Source organism: Meleagris gallopavo, chromosome 26 (genome assembly GCF_000146605.3).
Source record: "Meleagris gallopavo isolate NT-WF06-2002-E0010 breed Aviagen turkey brand Nicholas breeding stock chromosome 26, Turkey_5.1, whole genome shotgun sequence".
NCBI lineage: Eukaryota > Metazoa > Chordata > Aves > Galliformes > Phasianidae > Meleagris > Meleagris gallopavo.
The window spans coordinates 1,185,241-1,207,785 of record NC_015036.2 but is presented as its reverse complement, the minus strand read 5'-3'; the positions used below and the strand labels follow the sequence as shown (position 1 = coordinate 1,207,785).

Below are 22,545 nucleotides of genomic sequence, written 5' to 3'. Positions count from 1 at the left end.
AATTATATCTTCTGGGCTTATTTTTTCCATTCTGTTGTACCACGATCTGTCTGCTGTTTCTGTGAGTGTGGTTTGTTGTGTACTTTGGGGAGGAAATTACCATTGTAAACACCGCACTTGTGCAGAAAGCAGCATCCACTCAACATTTGTATTTGCCGAAACCAAACCGTGTAAGTCAGTCCCATGTAGGTCTGGAAACCAAGGGAGCCTTTTGGCCAAAGAGAGCATATTGGATCAGTTTCATAGCTCTTCTGGACATGAGATTTAACAGCACCGTTCTTGTGGGAGCTGTGATGGGACTTGCAGTGTCTCTGGCTTCACCAGAATGACTTTCTCCAGGCTGATTCATAGGTCCTGGCACTTCTTTAAAGCAAAGAACTCACCTCTATCCAGTTTCCTCACCAGCAGCGACATCTCTGACAGCTTTCTCCTCTAAGGAAGAACCAAGCAATAGCCTGGCTGGGCTTAGTGGACGGGATGTGACAAGAGCACACACTTGAATAACGAGCTCAACTAACCACTGGCACTTGTTCTTTAGTCCCCCAGGTCCTCAAGAGCTGCACTGAATTCATTGAGAAGCATGGCATTGTGGATGGGATTTACCGCCTGTCCGGCGTCGCGTCCAACATCCAGAAACTGCGGTGAGTGACACAGCTGTCAGTGGGGCTGGGATGGGACGCATGTCGTGTTCGGGGTGTTCAGAGGCCTGTGCTGTGGGGCAGGTCTGTGTGCAGGCAGTGTGTGCTCAGCAGTGCTGTGCAAGGCTTGTTGCTGTTCTGTAGGAACATGGGGTGTTCAGACTTGCTGGTGCAGGAAGTTCTCCTTCAGGAGCATTGGAAGGCTCTGGGACTGCAGCGTCGCTGCTGTCAGGTTTCATTCCTGTTTCCTTTCGTTCCCGGAGCCCTTTTGAGCAGCTGATGTTTCTCCTTGCTGATTTGGGCTCCTGGCATATTAGCAATTAATTAGTGACATGTGATGGAGCGCTTGCATAATCCTTGGTGGGCGGCGTTGCTGTGCGGGGGATGGCGAAGTGCTCCTCATCCCCACTTGGGAGCTGCCCATGTCACCCTTTATGTCCTTTATCCTTTCGTGAGGCTCTGGATTTTTCCTCCCCTCGCTTGCTGTGCTTTCTTCTGTTGTGAAGGGACTTAGAGAACACTGTGGGATGTGACCAATTCCAGGCCCGCAGAGGCAGCAAAGGGATATTTTCCGTATGGAGGATATCCTTTTTGTACCAGCTATTTCCAAGTTAAATGGACAGGTTTGAGCTGGCACAGTTACTGTACAAGCTCTTGTATGGAGGGGCTTATTCTGGTTCAACTTAATCCTGTTTTTTCATCACATCAAGTTCAATTTTCAAAATCTGCTTGTGAGGCTTTGCTATGAAAGCTCCAAGGACCCTGCCTGTAGCTGTTGTGCACAGCAGTCTGCTGAATAAAATCGTTGTCCTTGCCTCAGTTCCAACCCTTTAATTCCTCGTTCCAACTTGAGCTGGTCCATCCTTCCTGTCACCACTTTAGCCCATTTTTTTCCCTTTGCTTAGCCACGACCATTTTCTATTTGGATGCACTCCAAAGGTGCTTTAAAAATGTTTTTCCTGACACATTAATTGTGTAATTCCCTGGTCTAAAGAGAATGAGATGATAGCATCCTTCTCAATTTTCTGAGACAAAAGGAGTGGAATACATGGCATAACTTGTAGACACCGTCCCTGTTGTTCATCTAAATCACTACTGCTTTTTGTAAGCTAAATGTGCCTTGATGAGTCTGATAAGCACAGCAGTGTCAGATTGGCATGTTTCCCTCTGCATTCTGGTTTTGGCTTTTTTGGAGATACTGCAAAGCTCTCCCGCTACCAAAATCTTCCTTTAGGGAAGGCTGAATGTAAGGCTTCCATTTCCTCACTCTGTGTTCTGCTTCTGCAGGGGTAGTTCTCTATAACATGGCATGAGATTTCTTCCTCAGCAAATACTCAGGGGTAGCAGGAGGGCAGGATGAGGCCAGGCATCTGCCAGGGCTCAGTTGATTTGTAGGGGTGGGCTGATGCCTTCCTTTGCTCTTGGTTTTGAGTTCCTTCTTCTGTGGAGCCAAGCGTAGGAAACAAGTTTTGTCTTCCAAATGCGAGTAGGTGATGAGTCAACGTTCCTGTGGGAGCTGTACAGACCGAACTCAGAGGACTGTGGTTGCAGGGAATCCATCAGTTGGGGAAAACAGAAACCTTTATTTCCTTCTGTGCCGTGCCGTCTTTGGGATGAGGACCTGGGGCAGACTGTTCTTCTTGTCTGAAGAAGCAGACCTCTCTTCTCCCCTCGTCTGCCCCTTCATGTCCAGGTGCAGGAAGCATCTCCTTCCCCATCTTGTAGGGGATGCACACTGCAGTTACAAGTACTCCTGGTGCCTTGAGCATGCTGCAAACTGGATCTTTCCTGCAGCACAGAGGCAGTGTCTGAGCCTAAGGCAGGTTGTCCCTTCTGTGTTGCACACTGCTTGGCTTGGACAGGGAGGCCGAGATGAGGGACACTGAGCTCTTTGCTGCAGTTGGAGTGTAGGCGAGCTGATTCCCCATGTCAGTGTTAAGCACTTTGGTTTACAGCTTAAAGAGGATTGCAGGGAGACCAAACTCTAGCTGCAGCAGCCCTGTTCTCACAGCTCCCTGTGCCTGACTCACCCGGCTGGCCCCTGCAGAGCTGGCTTGCTAATTCAAAACTGCAACCTCCATGCACATATCCTAGCAGCAAGCCGGCTCCTGGCCTTCAGAGCCCAGCTTTTCTTTCATAGATGTTTGTGATTTTGTTTTTTTCTCTCTCTGAAAACCAAGGGAATGCTCAGGGATTGTCTTCCTGTGGTTCCAGGCACTCTTCACCCCATAGCAGAGGCATGCTCAGCTCACCAGTGGACCCAAGGAATTTCTGCGTGCTAAAGTTTCCATGGACAGCAGCTGCCAGCGGCACTGCTGCTCAGCATTGCTTTCTCATTTCAGTTTCCAGGCCTTTGAAGTGCAAAGGGAAGCAGTTTTTGTTCTGACCTGCAGGGATTTTTCCTCCAGGCAGCTCTGTGCTCCTGGAAAGCATGCTCTGGGGGCTCTGCAAGTGGTTGTAGACCAGGCAGTCAGTTGTAAAGCTAACTGAGAATGCCTTACCATCAAGAAAAGGTCTATTTTGGAAGCATCCAGTCCAGCATGGCCCGTGTGGTGTCGGTGACTAAGTATTTATTTTTTCCTGTACATCAGGAACCTCTTGCTTTTCTTGGCTGTAATTTTTATTATTTTTTTTTCTTTTTTTCCTCTTTTTTTGTGCCCATTTTTGTGTCCTCTGCAGCCATGAGTTTGACTCTGAGCAGATTCCTGACCTAACCAAGGACAATTATATCCATGACATTCACAGCGTGAGCTCCCTCTGCAAAATGTACTTCAGGGAGCTCCCAAACCCTCTGCTGACCTACCAACTCTACGAGAAGTTCTCAGTAAGTACAAGGCAATGCCTTTCATTTACCTCTCCCAGGGCCTCGTGGTGTGACCTGTCACATACACATACATCTGCTCACCTTGTTTTTGCCTAAATTCAGTTTAAGTTTGGGTTATTATAGAGTTACAAAGGGTGTAATGTGTAAAACAAGCAGCTCATGCTTCCCACGCACCAGATGCCCGCCTGCTGTTAGCATCCTGCCACTAAAACAGTGGGAGATGGGCACAGTGGTTCCCCAGGTCTGAGGTCCTTATTCTGTTGCCCCATGAGGTTTACTCACGTGTCATTGCCATGTCCTGCATCACACTGATGCCACGTTTGGAGATTTCCTGTTGTTTTTTTTTTCTGTGCCCCAACTATTCATGGAACAGGAATGGTACTTGGAGATGGATGCCCACTGCAGGGAGCTGAGCTGCACAGTCAGGCTGTAAACCAGCCCAGTGCTTGGGTTCCTCAGCCTGTATCACATCAGCTGAATACACCACTGTCTTCTCAAGATGCCTCTTGGAAGACAGAGAGGCTCAAAAAATGGTCCTCAGTGCTAACGAGCAGTGCATTGTCCCCCTATTTCCAGATCCTGCAGCAGGATTTGTGTCTAAATCCCTTTCTGCATTATTCCAGGATGCTGTTTCTGCTGCTACAGATGAGGAGCGGTTGGTTAGAATCCACGATGTCATCCAGCAGCTGCCCCCACCTCACTACAGGTCAGTGCTGCCCTCACTCTGCACTGCTGCGTTTCAGAGCAGCAAATGATGCCGTTCCAGGTTTTGTCTCATGCTGGCTACGTTATGCCTGTGTACATTAAAGAGGGTCATGGAGATAGTTGGTTTATACTTTACTTAGATCATTATATACTTTGCATAGGCTTACTTTACTTCCTCTGGAAGTCCATATAGGAGGGGCATCCATGCTGAGGAGGTCAGAAGTGGCTGATGCCATTGAGGAAAGCCCATTTTTGGGTCAGTCCCTCGACATGGGGATGCAGCCGATGGCTGCAGTGGTGCTGCAGCCTGGCATTCAGCATCTGCTTAATATTTAATGCCAATAGCAATAATAATAATTAACAAATGCTAACACTGACTTAATAACTATTGATAGTGTTTATTGTTTAAATGGCAACGTGCTCGTTAGAATAGCATGTAGTAATTAGTATTCATAAGATCAATACTTGCTAATTGATATTCATGACTATTTGTGGTGTATGATAATTTAGCTCTTACCATTGCAGTGTATATTAACAGGCAATTAGCCAGTATTAATAACTTCTGCACTGTACAAGAACTGTCCTCATACTACAAAGTATGGTGATTGCTATTAATAATAATGCAGTTTGTCTTGATTGGTATAAATAATATATGTTAATCTCAAAATACGATTAACTAGCTAACTATATCTAATATAACTAACTAGTGATAATATTTAGTGTTAACTAAATGTAAGGTACGGTGATTGGTATTAATAATTTACATAAGACATAATTAACCTATCATAATTAACCTATCATAATGCATGGTCATCAATAGTGACCAATCATAATGTGATTATATACATTAGAAATTATGCTTGCAGGTATTCAAATATTAATGAGTAGTGTATGGTAATTAGCTTGACTTATTACAATGTATGTTATTTGCTAATTAAATGTCATTGAGTGATTTATGTGTGATTTATGTGCTGTATGGGATTTAATACCAACTAAATGTGGTGATTAAGGAGCATGCAGGCAGGTGCTGAGCTGTGCTGTTTGCTGTGGGCACTTTGTGGGATGCAGTGAGATGGGGCTGTGTGTGCTGGAAAGGATGGAGTCCCTCTCCCTCTGCCCAGATTTGCAGTAGCAGTGGGGGATAATGTAAAAAGCAGCTTTATTTTCATATGGACACAGGTTGGTGAAGTTTAACCTGGAATCTGCTGGGTCTCTCATACATCTGTAAGAAAGCTGGAGGCACTCATTGCCTAAGTTGTATTCAGATACACTTTGCTGGTATCCCGGGCTGTTTGAAGCTCAGGATCCCCTAACCAGGTTAATATTCAGTGTTCTTTCCTATAACTCCTGTGGCTCTGGGCAGCCTGATCCAGTGGTTGGTGACCCTGCACACATGGCAGGGGGGTTGAAACTAGATGATCATTGTGATCTTTTCCATCCCAGGCCATTCTACGATTCTCTGAACTCTCAATGAACGTTGCAGAATGATGAAAATGCTACCAAATGCTTCCTAAGTTGCATTTCAGTGTCACGGGGTGGTGATAATGCAGCAACGTGATGAAGTTCCAGGGTGCTCTGCTGGTGGCATTTGGCTGATCCCCCTCCACCTCCTTGTCTGCTGGATCCAGTCCTGTGGCAGAAAGCAGCTTTTTTCCTTTGCCCTGAATGACTCAGAAGAGACCCCCCCACCCACCCCTATGTAGTTGTTATGATAAGGACAACCTCACCATTCTTAGGGTACACAGTTCCACTTTTGTTTTGATTGGTCACAGTAGGGAAGAAAAAAAAATAAAAAATGAAAACAATGCACTGAGGTTTGTTTTGTCAATTGCAGCATGGCACGCTCACTGATGCTGAACATTTGTGCCTCTCTTGTTTTCCAGGACACTGGAATACCTAATGAGACACTTAGCTCGTTTAGCTGATTACTGCACCATCACAAATATGCACGCAAAGAACTTAGCGATTGTTTGGGCTCCAAACCTTTTAAGGTAAACTTGTTTGTTTTTTTCCCATTTCGAAGCTTATATCTGTTCTCCAGGAAAAGAAAACCACGACAATCTTACCCTTTTCTCCACCAAACGTGCTCTTCTCTTGTCACATTTCTCATAACTTACTCAGAGCAGGGGAAGAGCCTGGATGTTCTCCCCCTGCCCCACCAGCACAATTTCCAGATGATAATTTCCACTGTATAGGACTGGTGTGTCCTTGATCATCCAGGAAAACTTGTTCAGTGGCATCACTGATTTCCCACTGCAGAAATCTCCAGGATCTGATTTGACAACTTTTGGCTGCAAAAATTCAGGCTTAGGGAAATGATCTTGGAGAAATGACTCCTACAGTTTGTTTTCAATGTGCCTGATGGGGTGTTCTAAAATTAATGGTGTAATTTTAAAATTTGTGCCTTAAAAGAAAGAAAGAAAATCACCCCTGGTCTCTATTGCATTGATTTGTGCACTGCTTTGTTACCAGCCTGAGAAGTCTGAGTCATAGCTCCCCCCTGTGAGCAGTTAATGAGGGAGAGCTATTTTCTCCTCTCTGGCAATTCACTCACAAGCACTCTTTTAAAAGATCTCATTTGAGTTTGCTGTTGTGAATACTGGGGTTCTTGCTGAGCAGGACCAGTTGGAGACATTCCCTGCTGCAGGGAAAGCCAGGCAGAAGCCCATGCTGGGCTTTGTGCAGTGCCACTGCATTAAACTGCTGCCACTTACTGTTTCTGGGAGGAAGTTAAGGGTGAGCTCCTGCTTTGTGTATGCAATACGTTTACCTCCATCTGGACCTGCCACGCTCTTCTTTTCCTTTTTGACCCACTGTTTCTCTTACCTGTTTTAGCCTAAAACCAAAATCTGGGTATGTCTTAGTTTCAGCTGGGATGGAATTGGTTTTTTTTGCAGTGCCATGTTATGGTTCTAGGAGAAAACCAGTGCTGATAGCTGATGTTTGTAGTTACTGCTAAGCAGTGCTGTGCAGAGCCAAGGCCATTGACAGCAGAGAGCCCAGGGAGTGGGGGGGAGCAGGATGAAAACAGCGGACTGAAACTGATTAAGGAATATTCCATCCCATAGGGCAAGGAAGTTTTGAAGGGGGGGTGGGAGTTCATTCCTCAGAAGCAGAGGAGGTAGTGAGCAATACGTAGTTACAACCATTATCCTTTTCCTTTTCTCTATCTTAATAAATAGTTTTATCTCAACCACCAGTTCTACTTGGTTTTTCCCTGATTCTCTCTCCTGTCCCATTGGGATGGGGGGGAAGTGAGCAAACAACTGCGTGGTGCTGAGCCACCTGCCAGGTTAACCACAACAGGGTATAAATCACTGCAGTCAGTCTGATGTCTGTGTAACGCTTTGATGAGATTTAATCTCTCGTCTGCCCATGCAGTGAGGCATAACAGTGAACATGAGCCCAGGCCTTACCCAAGGGCCGCACACCTTCCCACTCTTCTGGCTGGTTGCAGTGGTACTTAATCTGCCTTTTCTTCAGATCAAAGCAGATTGAGTCTGCCTGCTTCAGTGGAACTGCTGCCTTCATGGAGGTGCGGATCCAGTCAGTCGTTGTGGAATTCATCTTGAACCACACAGACGTCCTCTTCAGCTCCAAATTCAGCTCAGTCATACGAGATGGAGCAGGTGAGTGTCTTCCTCCTTTAGCTTTACCTTGATCAGAAACAATAGCACACACTTAATGAAAATCCTCCACAATATCTGAACTATGCTTTTACTACCAAGGAGACAACAGATTTCCAAGGCTGTGTAAGAATATGGCAAACATGGTTGCCATCACCTTTCTGAGATAGCCCAGGATGCTGTACAGGAACATACATGTGAATATTTGGCTGCTGCTCTTAGGTCCTAACACTGAAAAGCCATACAGAATAACTTAAATCTGTTCCCCATTGCCTCTCTTCTTTTTAAAAACCACTACTCACGTTATATGAGTAAATGTGAAGAGCACAAGCTGTTACTATTCCACAGTTTGTTGCATCTGCTTTGATAAGCTGACCTTCTGATGAAGTTTGCACAGCCAATGCAGTTATTACCACCTGTGGAGTTTTACATAGCTGCTTTTCTAGAATATTTGCTGCTTCCCATTTTTATACAAGCATTACTCTACTTTGGACAGCACAGTTGCTGCAAGTCCAGCTTTTGTTCCTGCTGGAAGGCAGTTTTTGTGTCAGGACCAGAGGTTAGTTTGGCTGGGAAGGGACAGCCCACAGCAGGTGGAGCTCTGCCAGGGGAAGATCAACATGCAAAAGAACCTGAGCCAAATGATCATCCAGGCTTTAGAATCAAGAGTTTAAATTTGGCTAATTGTTTAATGACTCAGGCATTCACATTGTCTACTGTACCACAAAACTGGGGGGCAGAGGGTCCGGGTATTTTGCACTGCATCAATAAGCTCAGGAATACTGAGCTCTGGCAAGGCAGTCCCTCTCAGCACAGCATCTCAACCTGTACCAGCCTGATAGAAGCAAAAGCATTCCCCAGCCTGCTTTAAGCCACCCCAAGTTAGTCTAGTTGGAAGACAGCTGGATGTCTGAATACCTGCTTGGTCCAAACTTCACCCTGGGTACACAGGTACAGCTAACAAACACATGAGGCTGTGCACATGTTACCCAGGAGCTGTGATGTTAAAGGAATAAATAGTAGGAATGGATCCAGCCAGGATGGTGATAGGAGGGGATGATAGACTTCCTTCCCACACCTCTTACTCACATGAGCATAACCATGTGAATGCTTGCTCTGTAAGCAATGGCAAACAAGGACAGCTCTCAGAGCAGACTCCTCGTGCTCCCCTGCAGCACTGCTCTGCACTGTAAGGCTGAACAACAGATCCTAGCAGCTGGCATTTATCTCCGAAAACAAGCACAGGCTGTAGGCAGGACAAGAGCAAGACACAGCTAGGTGCAGTTCTCTGTATCCACCTGCACATGGGTTTGTAGCAGCTTCAGTTGTGTGCAGCATTTTCTGCTGCTATATCCTGAGAATGCTTAAACCTGAACTTTATAAGAACAAAACTCACAGTCATTATGATGTTTTGCATGGAAATGAAGCTCGGTTAAAGTATGGCAGTGAAGATTTCTACCTACTTTCTCAGTTTTCCACGATTTTTTTGGTGTGTGTTTAATACAGTAAGCTGCTCTCAATTATGAGCATGTCCTTCATCATAAACATCCCTGACAAAATGGTTGTTTTGACATCATCCTCCAGTGGCTAGGATAGCCAAGTCTTAATAGAATAATCACCTCCCCCGAACTGTGATGGCGGTGCTGCTGCTGTCTGATCCTCCCTCTTATCTGTGGCTTTCCCTTACAGGACACAGTTCTTTATCACGGCCCAAGTCTCTGTTGGTGTCTTCTCCCTCCACAAAGCTGCTCACGCTGGAGGAGGCACAGGCACGGACACAAGGCCAGATCAACTCCCCCATGGTGACAGACAATAGATACATTGAAGTGGGAGAAGGACCTGCAGCTTTACAAGGGAAATTCCACACGGTCATTGACTTTCCATCAGAAAGGTAGAGAGGAGTTTCATTTCCAGCACATTGGTTTGGATGTGTTGGTTTTTGGTTTTTTTTTTTCCTATTATTACTACTGCAAAAACTTACTGAAACTAACTTACACTAATCGTGCATAAAGCATCGTAGGCAATTTCAACCCACTTTGGACTCTGAGGATTCTATGAACTAACACACAGTTGCCCAGTGGGCTCAGTTTAGCCACACAACAGTGCCATTCCTTCCTTTTTGAGCAGGCAGGCATGAGATGTATAAAGCCATCAGATGTCTGTCCTTGCCTGTGCTTAGGTGTACATGGAAACATTGGGGTTTTCCAGATCTCAGGACCCCATGCCTGAAACAAACTCTGGTTGTCTAAACAGACCCATTGGACAGTCTTGCTGGCACTAGAAATCAAACAGGGCAGTGGGAGGTGGCTGATGATTTGTTAACACAGCAGAAGGGATGCTTCTGAGTGCCCTGTATGGCTTCATGGTTCCTCAGAAAGCAGTTATAAAATAAAAGCCATTCCTTACATGCTGTACTGTACAGCTGTGGAGGCTTTGCTCACCTGCACTGCATCTTGCTTTGCATAGATTGGAGGAATTCGTGTCAGCAAGACTTCAGGGCTGAGCTGTAAGAATGGAAGCATCTTTGAAAGAGACCGAGTTCCTCAGGTCTGTTTCAGCAGAAGCTGGGCAATGCTACGAACAAGCCAATGGTCTCGAGAGCTCAGTGCAGCTTTTCCCTCACCCTGCACCACAACTCACACCATTCACTCTATTTTCTCACTCCAGGAAAAGACCCCCCAATAAGATGAAGAAATCACCCGTCGGCAGCTGGCGTTCCTTCTTCAACCTGGGAAAGTCATCCTCTGTGTCCAAGCGCAAACTGCAGCGCAACCCCAGCGAGCCCTCAGAGATGAAGGTCATAGCCCTGGCAGGTAAGGCTGCAAAGCCAGCTTTCAAAAAACAGCAGTGTAGGATTCATGCTTTCAGTGTGCTTGGATCTCCTTCTAGCGTTCAAGCCCGTGCATAACATCTTTAGTTAACCCATCTTTTCTGAATGTGTTAACTCAGGATCCGGACCTGTCAGAGCGCACCCATGGTGCCTTTCCTCCGAGTGGCTTCTGAAGGACAATAAATGAGCACCTCCACAAAACTCTCAATGTTTTCTTCCAGCACTTGCTATGGAAGTAGCAATACACTTCTGGCACAGTTTTGCTTTTGTCAGAAGACACGTATCTGAACTACATAAAAGCACTTTTCCACAAACATTCCCACAGAAAGAAGGCATCCAGCATCTTTCTGTAGCTACGTAGACTCTGACTTCTCAGCCCTTTCCGTATATAATTTACTGTCTCTTTCCAAATTTAAAAACAGCAACTGTGCATTTTTGCAGAAGAACATACCACAAATCCTGAAGTGTGGCCAGCAGGGCGTTGTGTCCCGTCCTCACCCTGATGCCCTTTTAAATTATAACCTCTACTTTTCAGTGTAACAAACGCATTCCATGGCTGTTCATGAAGACAGCCTCCCTTGAGCATTTTAGTTGTGCTTGTTTAGCGCTCATAAAACCAGCTGTGCAAATGTTGCTTTCTTCCCCATTGTGGGAGTGTTGCTGTCAGGAGTTAACCACTTACCACGGGCACATCCAGAAGACCTGCCTGGCACAGCAGGCATGTGGAGCAGCTGTCTTCCAACCCATCATCTGCAGCACTTAGTTGGCATTTTGGTATCAAAAATTGATACTCTCTTGTAATCACTTCTCATAATCACAGGTTGGAAGGGACCTCTGCCAGCCATCCTGGCCAACCTCCCACACAAAAACATTACGTTCATCTTAGACTAAATCACATTAACACCATGACAGGATAATGGTTTTCTTCAAGGGCTTTGGAGTGCAAACCAAACAGCAAGCAATAAAAGCACAACTATTACTTTCAAGACAGTGGTACGTTGCTAGAAGCTTTCCTGCCACCACTCCATAACCAAATGTCAACCACTTCCATAATTCAGCTTGTCACTGTCTGGTTTTATTTCCCCAGGGGGACGAGGAGACAGCGGGACTCTTCGCTCAGCTAAAAGCGAAGAATCGCTTACCTCTCTGCATGCTGTTGATGGTAAGGCAAAATGTGGGTTTTAAAAAAAAAAGGTAACATCACTGAGACTGCAGATAAGCAGCAAGGCAGATGCCTGCCACCCCTCAGTGAAAGCTGGACTTGTTAATGAAGCAGCTTATCCAGCCCTGTTGGGCAGTGCTATCAGAGCAATGCTCTTCAGATCTTTGTTTTTCATCTAAGGGTTTTGTATACCTTTCGTTCCTTGCCCTCTCCCCCTTTCTCTTCTAAATTGAAAAAGATAGCATTGGAAGGGAAATGTTTCCTGAGAGAGGCAGAACCACAGCACACTTGAGCCCATTTCACTTATGCAAACAAACAGCTCAATTCCAGACTAAGACGGACCTGATAACAGCTTTAAAAAGAGTTTGAGCAAACGTGATTAGCAGCTATTGCTAACTACATTGTTTTTCTGTTTAGAGCTTGCCAGGTGAGCATCTTGCATGCTACTTGAGAAACACCAAGCCATTGCCTCCTTGGACAGTGAAAGTTTGACACTTAACCCCTACGTATCTATTCATTCCCAGGTGAATCTAGCCGGTTTCGACCCAGAAGACCCAGATCCAGTAGTGATGCACTGTCTGCTTCCTTCAATGGAGAGCTCTTAGGAAGCATGAATCGCTGCAATTCTTATGACAACCTTCCACATGACAACAGTGATGGGGATAAGGAGCTCATCCACGTTCCTGCCCTCATTTCTCCCCGCTCTGCTGAAGATGTTGACCTGAGCCCACCCGATATTGGAGTTGCTAGCCTGGATTTTGACCCAATGTCTTTTCAGTGCAGCCCACCCCAAACAGAGTCTGATTGCCCAGACAGCAGCACCTCCATGCTGGAGTCCATCGGCATCAGTAAGGAGAAGCCGAGCCTCTTGAAGAAGGACTTGGAATCAGGCAGCCAGTCCCAGACACCGGGCAGCGCCACGAGCTCTGAGCCAGTCTCTCCATTCCAAGAGAAGATGAGTCCCTTCTTTACTCTGGACCTGAGCCCAACTGAGGAGAAGACCTTCCAACCCGGCGACACCTCACCCCAGATGGGGAAAAAGCCCATCAAATCTCCACCACTGACCACATCAGAACCTGTCTCCTTTGCACTGCCCAGCTGCACATCAGAATCAATTGGAGGGATTCTCGTCACAACCAGAAACTCTTCCACTTCCAACTGGAGCGAAGAGATTGGTATCACTGAAATCACAAACAGGTTCCCAACCCAGATGTCTTTACCTCTGAAAGAAACTGAAAGAGCAGCAGAGGAGGAAGCCCATCAAGAGCTGAAGCATGCCCAGATAGTGGCTGCTGGCAAACCAGAGTTGCCAGAAGAAGGAGAGAGACCAATGTCAAGCAGTCAGAATAAGACTGTACCCAGTGGACACGCACAGCCAGGTACAGTGCATTTTCCTCCATTCTTTCTTTAAGTTCCAAAGGGGACCTGCTCTCAAAAAAGTCCATCTCTGCGTGCCTTTTAGGAGAGGGGATTGCCCGTCAGTTCTGATCACAAGTGTTCTTGCAGGGCTGTGCAAATCGGTACGGTCTTAACCTCTGTCTTCTTCATACATCACACAGATCTCGGATACCTTTCCATAATACTTTCTATACTGCTTTCTTTTCCCATCATGTTGTACACGAAAATCTATAGCATGTTCTTCTAAAACATTTCAGCTGATAGTTCATCTAAGACTTTTCTTTTTTAAGTTAAAGATCTGCCAACACTCGAAGAAGGGATCCTTTTTGCCCAAAAACTTATGATCAAAATTGTGTAAGGGTATCTCATTCTCTGCTACCTACTTCCTACCTCTCTAGAAATACAAGAGGAACCTTTAGACAATCTCTTGTGTTTTTCCCTTTTTGTGATGAACTGCTGTGCTATTGAGCAGCATTTGTATGTAAGACAGAAGATACAGTATTTCGCATCAGAAGGAATTACTACTGTGAAAATGTGGAAAGCATCTATTTTTCTTAGGGTAGTCATTAAGGTTAGGTCACTCTCCTTATTGGGTAACATAAAATCACTCTCTCTTTCGGTTTTCCCCCTATTAGGAGCAGTTGCCCTCGACTCCCCCCAGGATCCTGTTCCTGTCAGTTCTGTGTCTCTTATCCCTCCTCCTCCTCCGAAAAACGCAGCGCGCATGCTAGCCCTAGCGTTAGCTGAGTCTGCACAGCAAGCATCTGCTCAGTCTCAGAAAAAGCCAGGAGATGCCCACTCTGAAAGCACCAGTTATGGAGAAACTGAAGCTGCCACAGCTCTGGAAAAGCTCCATCTCTCTGCTGGAGCTCCAGACAAGCTTCACCTGTATACTGATCTGCCTGAGAACCAGCTTCACTTCCAGACTAGTGCACCAGTTGAGCAGGATTTTCAAGCTAGCAGCACAGCTCGGGAGCAGAACCACCCTCCAGGTGCACCTGGAAGTCAGGACCCCCAGTCTCTTCACACCAGTGTGCCTGGGGATGTGCCTGCTAGAAGAGATGCTGAGCAAGAGCAGCCCAGCTACCTTGCTGGTCAAATGGAGAACAAAGAGCAGTTCCCAGCCCGTGCTGAGGACTGGGAGCAGACACGGCAGCATGCTCCAGGGGCACTGCCCGACTGGGAGCCACCTACAACCGACTTAGCTATGGATAAGCCCCACGTTCATGCATGCACGTCTGGGGACAAGCAGCTCACGTCCACCTGTTCAGCTGATGACAAACTTGAGACTCCTGTAACTGCTGGGGAGAAAAGCACCCCAGTCCCAGTGCCGTACCTGACAACCATCCAGACAGCAGCAGCTGAGCCTAACCGTGCACCAACATGTCAGCATGCAGCTGGTCCAGCCCTAATTCAGGCAGATGTCGCTGGCACCGCTGCACAGCGCACGCCCACAGGCAGCCAGCCCACCCCACCGCAGAGGCAGGATCACCAGTCTGCAGTGGGGCAAGTGCCAGCGGCCTCTGCAAAAGCATCCAGCAATTCCAGTCAGGTACGTGGATGCACCCCTTGCTCGGCCTTGCGCCTGTTTGCCAGTGCAACATCTGTGTGCAGCTCCTATGTAATTCTACGGGACTGAAGTCAGGGAGAGTTGCACCCAGTCAGTCTCGCTCCTGGAAGAGGCAGGAAGCTCCTTGCAAGTTACTGGGAATTGTGAGTGTATGGCAGAGGCACAGCCTAACAGGAATGCAGCACAAAATTGCCTAGGTGAACATAAAGTAATGTCCCAGATATAGCTGCTCTCAGAAGTTTGTGGGGGGCGGAGTAGTTGCTGGGGTTACTGATCTAGCAAATGGCATTTCTGAAGCAAGTAACTGACAGATTCCCAGTGAGGGAATTGCCTCTAACTTCTGATCTCTTCCCAACAGGTTTGGGGTGCAGCTACATCTGAAAAACCACCCGAGCCTGCTTCTGGTTTTGCCACAGAAAGCACTTCCAGCAGCCACCGCTCCTCCTCTGTGCCCAGCAGCCACCAGAGCCGTTTGGAGAAGCCACGGGAGGGTACGAGGGCTCCCCTGCTGCACCTGCGCTCCGAGTCGGTCCCTACTCACTCCTCCTATGGCTTCACTCCGCCTGTCCCACCCGTGAGAACACTGGAGAGCAAAATAGCTGCCGCCATGCACTCCAACAACACTGACGCGATCAACAACTCCAACTATCACGCCTTTCTGGCTTCCTCCATGCTGGCCTCCTCCGTAGAGGAAGTCCTGCTGCCTCCTCCAGCACCGCCACCACCACCGCTGCCACCACCACCCCTCGCTCCGCCGCCGCCCCCCAAGCACGCCTCCCTGCAGTCCATGTATGTGCCGCACCCCAAACCCGAGAGCGTCCTGGAACCCTCCGGGCCAGACGTCTACCTGCACCACAAGCCGACCTCCATCCACCAGTACCGACCTGAGAGCGTTCCTCCTCACATGAGCTATCACAGCAAGCCAGACCAGCACCCAGCCTACCCTCCTCGATCGGAGACGCCCACTTCTGCGGGCACTCGCTTCAACACCTACACAAACCAAGGGAGGAGCGCCTCTGCTGTCTATTCCAAACCTCGCAGCCGGATGGAGTTTGCGTCCTCCGTGAGCCCCACAGGTCTGCGGAATGCTGCCTACGCCGAGGACCCTCCACCCTACCCCACCATCCGCAGGGTTCAGTCGCTGCATGTTCCCACTCCGGCCGCCTCTGCCATCCGCTCCGTCCCCATTTCGCGCACCGAGGTGCCTCCAGACGATGAGCCACTGTTCTGCCCGCGGCCCCTCTACCAGTACAAGCCATATCAGCCTCACTCTGACTACCACGTCACTCAGCTGCAGCCTTACTTTGAGAACGGGAGGGTGCATTACCGCTACAGTCCTTATTCCAGCTCCTCGGGATCTTCCTATTACACTTCCGCCGATGGGAACTTCTATGACCTGGACCCCTACAGCACCATGCGAGTCAGGCCTTTCCACCCGCTGCACAGCCGCGACTTCGCATCCTACGAGGCACGGCTTCACAGCAAGGGCCTGCACCGCTACCCCGGCCTGTCTGCCTACCCGCGGGGCGGCCTCATCGGCCACCTGGCAGGCAAGGAGCACAGCTTCATCAGCAGGGACGTGCCTCCTGCCCCAGACATCAAGCACATGTACATGTCGTGGGACCTGGAGGACATGGAGAAGTACCGCATGCAGTCTATTCGCCGTGAGAGCCGCACGCGGCAGAAAGTGAAAGGGCCGCTGATGTCCCAGTATGACAACGTGACCCCACTGCTGCCAGAGGACCCGGGAGGGCCGGATATCATTCACTTGCGCAGCAAATCAGACCCTGGGAAGAGTGGGCTACTCACTGTGGCAGAAGGGAAGGAGGGGAAGTACCCGGCCAAGGCAGCTACACCTGACGGGGATGAACGTTACTACATGCAGCACCCTGAGCCAGAGCTGGACAGAGCCCACTACCACGGCGCCTACGGGAATGGGCAGCCGGAGAAGCCGTCCCTTCCCCAGAAGCAGAGCAGCATCCGCAGCAGGAAGCTGCATGAGCCGACCTGCAGCGCCAGCGACCACCGGCCACACCTGCAGCAGGAGCCGAGCCACAGGCAGCCTTCCGAACCCAAAAACGGACCCCCTTATCCTGATTACAGGCCCAAAGGCCCCGAGCCCGCCGAGCCCATGGGCTATCAGCACTTGGGCAGGAAGTACATCCTGGCAAACCAGGATACCCTGAGACTAAACCACAAGGAAGTGAGGCTGGCGGAGGACAGGCCAGATGTGGAAAGGTCCCGAGCCAGGCCCGGCACGTCCATTGAGAAACACTCCAGAGATGGCTACAAGGAAGAGGAGCACGCAGCCTCACCCATGGCACCGCCGCCTTCACCTGAACGGAGCCACAGCCTCAGGGTGCAGCACCGCGAGTCCGTGGAGAAGGACTCTGCCCTCTTCTACCCGTACCAAACCCTTGGGAAACGCCAAAGCACTATGACTGTGATGTCCCAGTATGATAACGTGGAAGATTACCATACCATGCCTCAGCACCAAAGAGGGGGCTATGCTGGAGAAGGGGGGTGTGTGCCCCCCGCTTTTACCCATGTGCACAGTAGAATTTACGCCACGGCCCTCGGCCAGGGGGCCTTCCTTCCCACAGAGCTGTGTTTGCAAAGGCCTGAAACAGAGGTCCATGTTGAGTGAGCACACGGAGGTAAAAGAAATAATGGAAATAATTGAAATAATAGAGTTTTAAACAGCCTCTGCTGGACAGTGGACTGTTTTATTTTTTCAGCGACGGAAAAAAAAAATAAATGAATTCCTGCCTCAATGAGCAAAGCAAACCCACCTTCAGCCCCATCCCTCCCAGCCCACCACTCACTGTTTTTATGTAGTAGAGATATAGCTTTTTCATGTCATTTGAGACAACTGGAACGACAGGGCAGGCTGTTGGCGCACAAATATTGCCAGAGAGGACAGGCAGAACTGAAAGATGCTGCTGGGGTAGGGGAAAGGAAGTTTTTTCTTCCCTGGATTTAACATTGACCATTACCACCACTTCCTCACCATGCCTCCATTATCCCATGCATGACAGACTGTGCATGCTGCTGTTTTTGTGAGCCCCATGTGTTGCCTTTCCCACTGTTAGCTCCCAAGAAAGGGTCTCCATGACTTGCAGGAACTGCTTCCCCCCCTCTCAGGTTATGCAGGTAGAGCGGGTGGAAAGGTGCTGGAGCAGGGGGAGAGCTCCTGAGCCCTTTCTTCTTGTTCAAGGCCAAGGTCAAACCTCTTCTTCAAAGATTATTGCTTAGGCATAGTGGGTCCACTTTAACTGCTTTGAAGTGAGTGTGAGCCTATTTTGACTTCAGCCTGTTGAATAGGCTCTGAAGCAAATCCAAAATACAGCACACTTTCTAAATTGCTTGCTTAACAAGTTGCTTCTGCCTACATGAAGTCAAATTACTTTAAAGTTTCTCTAGCATAAGCAGAAGTCTGCTGTAGAAGCCAAGTAAATCACAGGTCTACATTTCTCATACCAAAAGCCAACACAAGAAAACAACAGGCACTTGGGAGCAGCACATCCATTTCATGCCAACCCTGGGCTAGCTACAGTGCAGGCAATTTAATCCCATGTTGTGGCTAGCCAGTATTCTCTTTCTACAGAAATAATAACATTTCCACAGTGTTATTCCCAGCCTGTAAATTGGAACACAGTTACTAGCTGGGAATGAGTGTGCAAGTGCTGAGTTACCTGCACAACCAGCTATTTGCCCCGGGCCAGATCCTGCAGCTCTTAGATCAGGCAAGTGCTCCTACAGACCTTAAGCTGAAGGCTGCAGGACACAGCTTTCTGTAACCTTTCAGCTCTGTGTTGGCAAAGGGATCCCTGTGAAGTCATGGCACATGCAGAGTAGTTATGTGCTGTCTGTGCGCTGTGAAATAATATTCCCTCCTGTATCACAAGTGTAGATGATACCAGTATTCAGTTAGAAGTAGGGACAGAAGGCCAGTGCACTCCGTACTACACTAATACCACTGTCCTAAGTATTTAAAAGCTTGCTGTACTGTAAGAGAAGTCAGGCACCCACTTTGTGCAGCCTCCCAGACTTCCCAGCACTAACTACAACCCCACTGATAAAGCACATCCATTTCATTAGACAGGGCTTGCAAGCAATACTGGAGATTTAGAATTTTTAAATGCTCACTGATAAATACCAATTCCTGTTCTGCGTGGCTGAAGAACTTCTCTACCCATTTTGAATCTCTGATGTTGTATTAAAAAGCTGGAGGTCCTGCAGTTGGGACACAGCTGTGAAGGTTAAAGGGAGCTTACATCAGTTGTGTTGGTTTTGTTTTGTTTTTTAAAGAGAAGTTTCACGGCTATTTTGAACACAAAGATCTGCTTCCAGTAGCTGATCTGTCTTTGGATGTTTGCTTCTTGTAGCCTTGTCTGGGGCTGTTTCAGTAACAGTACCTTATGGTCCTATTTTATTGTGCAAAGCTGTTGTTTTAAGCGTTCTGTCTAGAAGAGTTGTTACGTGTTCCAGAAGTAAATCTGGAAGTCAGAAAAAGAAAAAGCAGCACTGTGAGCCAGGTTACCAGTAATTACCAGGTAGAAGGGTTTGTTTCTTCATGGGGAAACGCTATTTGTAATGTTTGCTTTTAAGGAATTAAAAAAAAAAAAAAAAAAAAAAAAAAGCACAGAAAGAAGGTGTTAGGTGAGCCATCCCCAGCCCTCAGTGCAAGAGCTGGGGAGTCTGGCTTGAGCACCCCAGGTTCTGTTAGGATGAGCAGCAGTCCTGTAGTGCTGAGCACAGACTCCCATGGCTGCTGAGGTCTCCATCTGAACGAGGGACTTTGGTTTGGGCTATTTGGGATTCAGGTAATGAGAGCTGGAGGTCAAACCTCTATCTCTGTGAAAGCCTTAACTCCCCCCTCTTGCCCCCAGCACCTAACTTCTATTTTGGCCTTATCTAATCAGGACCATCCTTCTGCTATGAGGGGGCTGAAATCAGCTCCCACCAATTCTAAATGCCTCTGGATTTTCCTGTGCAAAGCCACTATCTCCCTGTAGATACCAAGTGCCATCCCTGGACAACTGTTCCCCACAGTGCTCCTACCCCCAAGCCTGCCATCTCCAGTTCCCTGCACAGTACCAGGTGCTGAGCATCCCCTTGGGAACAAAAGCTTTCAGCACCTTCCAAACGAGCTCCTAGAAGTGCACATCTGTATGCCGAGATGGGTGCTACAAACGGCCTTCCCTTAAGAGAAGAACATCTCTATTGAAAGAAAGGCATGCAGAAACTTCCCCCAGCATCATCCCAGCCTTGCCCAGCCACATGAGCACGTACTCAGGGCTGTGCTCTCCCAGAACAGCCTACTACCAGTGCAGGGCCACAACTAAATAACATGAGGTTATTAAGGCACAAATACAGATGAGCACTTCTCTTTTAGTTTTGGTAAACATTGCTAGGATTCAGCAGTCATCCCCACACCCACCCCACGCAAAGCCATATAGCCAACTATGCAGTTCTGCTCTTGCACTGTGGTTAAGCTGATGGTCCTTAGTTTCTCCATGCCCATTAATTGATTCACAGTAAGTCAGTCGAGATATCTTTCCAAAATCATAGCTGATATGAAAAACAGGGCATTGTGCATCAGAGCAAGGAGAGGAGGTTACACCAGATGTCCCAGGAAGGTAAGTTGGTGGTGCAGTTCTCAGCATCCTAACAGAGAAATGGGAGAGAGAGCAAGGGGATGGCAGGGCAAACAAAGAACAATCCATTGCAAGGCCAGTTCTGCTCAGATAAAGTAATTTACTGCCTAACCTCAACTCCAGCCGAGATGACAAGCAGCTATGATGTAAAATAATTCCCCTGTACTTACTGCAAGTAAGTATATCACAGTTTCTACATCTTAAATCTCCACCTCCTAAGTTCTCAGCTGAGTTTCCCCTCATGCAATGCAAGAGTCAGGCCCAACAGCACACACTAGCTCTGGATTTCCACCTCAACCTTGGAGCAGTGAGGAGACCTGTGAGTAATGAGGACCTAACCCCTAGAAAGTCATTTCTGATTTTCAGAAGAGGCTTATCAGGTGAAATCTATATGCAGAAGTGACAGAACGCCCACAACTGTGTGCCTATGTCTTTCCAGAGATGCTCATCTTGCGCTCATCATTTCAAGGGGGTTGGTAAGGATTGTATAAATGGCTACACGAAACCAAATCCAACCCAAAAACACACTGTTCCTCTTTAACCCCAGAAGGGACAGGACCTCATGTGCACTCCGCCATTCAGCACTGTGTGGCCAGGGCATTGCCTGAAGCGATGTGTTACGTAGGTAGGAAATCTGGATGAGAAATTGTTTCAGTTTCTTTTGTTACAGCGGCTTAGGCATGCAACTCTTTTCCCAAAACCTTGTGCTACAGAAACCCAGTATTGAAGGCATGGTCTGGTGTAAGCAACCATCCAGCAGAATACCTTTGTGTGCAGTCTTGCCTCGTCCAGTCTGTGGGGGTGGCGGGGGGTGGGGGGAGGACAGGGTCGTTTTGCTGTTCATTTTCCTGCTGTAGAAGACTTGGTTTTTCTTTCCCTGAGCCGCATGAGAGAAACGTCCCAGAAAGTCTTGGGTTACCTTTGGAGTTCCCTTCACTCTAATTTATATAGTGTCTTTTTTTTTTTTTTTTTGTTGAACTGGTGTAAAAATGTATATGCCGACAAGCTCATGTATTTTTATGTAAATATTTTTTGTGGTTTCCCCACTGCCCTCCTCTGTAAATATTTAGAATTCTCATATTCTTCTCACCTTGTATGATGCAGATGTGGTTTTGTTTCTGTTTTTTATTTGTACTGTAATGCAACAATCCAGACTGAGGTGTCTTGTGGTATTAAGCAAAAGCAACAGTCCCACTGAGCTCACACTCAGATGTACAACTTGACAGCATTAATCAAGCCAGGTTAAAAACTATTCCTGCGTACGTGTGTGTTTGTGCCTCTGCCTCGTTAATTAACAGTAAAAAAAAACCTGGAAAAGCATTTCATGGCCACAGCAGGGATCTCTAAAGCCAAAGGACGAGGTGACTTTGTGCTCATGTGCCAATACCCCTAACTGCTGCTTATCTGCCCAGTCAGACTGCAGCAAACAACAAACCAGCCTGGGCATTTTTAGGTTGCCGTCCTTCTCACCCAGCACGACAGGGCAGCAGAAATAGCTCAGCACAGAAGGCGTGGGGCAGGGAGGTGGGGATGGACAGATGGCAGCAGCTCTGCGGCCTTTGCGCCTGGCCGGGGGGATTCTGGCACTGCAGACATATCGCTCACTGTTAATTAATAGCAAAAGTTGTTGGGAGGACTTTCAGCAGGCCCTCTCTGTGCACCTGTAATGGCTGGGGGTTATTGTGATGGGACAATAGCGAGGTTACTGCTGTGCTTTTCTGCTTGGGATAGGGGGTCCCTGGGAAGGTCAACAGACAGCCCGCCCACCCCAAAACTGAATGCTGAGGTCAGCAGCAGTGCTTCGAACACGGGCTCCATGAGACCAGCAAAGGCAGAACACGGTGAACAAACACAAATCACTTCGCTCAAGTCCACAAGATCTCATTTCATCTGTGGCAACACTGCACATTAATTGCTAAAAAGATCAGGGCCGTGGTCAAACCTATCCCCTAAGACTCAGCTTCGACACGGAGGGCTTTAGGGTTGCTCTGAACCCGTGGAGCGCTTGGTTTGGCCTCACACGCCACAAAAGCAAGGCCAGCAAGGGCACAGCCTGGAGCAGCCCCCAGCATCACCGCCAGCAGGGAGGTGGGGGCTGTCCGACACCCATCGGAGGCTGCGTCTGTGCAGCA

General features: G+C 48.0%; 1 protein-coding gene across 2 annotated transcripts in view; it reads left to right on the top strand.

Annotated features, from left to right (window-relative positions):
* ARHGAP32 (Rho GTPase activating protein 32) overlaps positions 1–19,395 on the top strand; it is a 146,296-nt gene extending 126,901 nt beyond the window's left edge. For both annotated transcript variants that reach the window (XM_031556858.1, XM_010723589.3), the window contains 11 exons: positions 539–641; positions 3,318–3,462; positions 4,086–4,168; positions 6,051–6,158; positions 7,651–7,796; positions 9,483–9,684; positions 10,461–10,606; positions 11,711–11,785; positions 12,310–13,164; positions 13,819–14,735; positions 15,112–19,395. In XM_031556858.1, coding sequence (XP_031412718.1) covers positions 539–641; positions 3,318–3,462; positions 4,086–4,168; positions 6,051–6,158; positions 7,651–7,796; positions 9,483–9,684; positions 10,461–10,606; positions 11,711–11,785; positions 12,310–13,164; positions 13,819–14,735; positions 15,112–17,400 — 5,069 coding nt within the window. In that variant the 3' untranslated portion in view covers positions 17,401–19,395. The remainder of the gene's footprint in view (positions 1–538; positions 642–3,317; positions 3,463–4,085; positions 4,169–6,050; positions 6,159–7,650; positions 7,797–9,482; positions 9,685–10,460; positions 10,607–11,710; positions 11,786–12,309; positions 13,165–13,818; positions 14,736–15,111) is intronic.
* Positions 19,396–22,545: the final 3,150 nt, after the last annotated feature.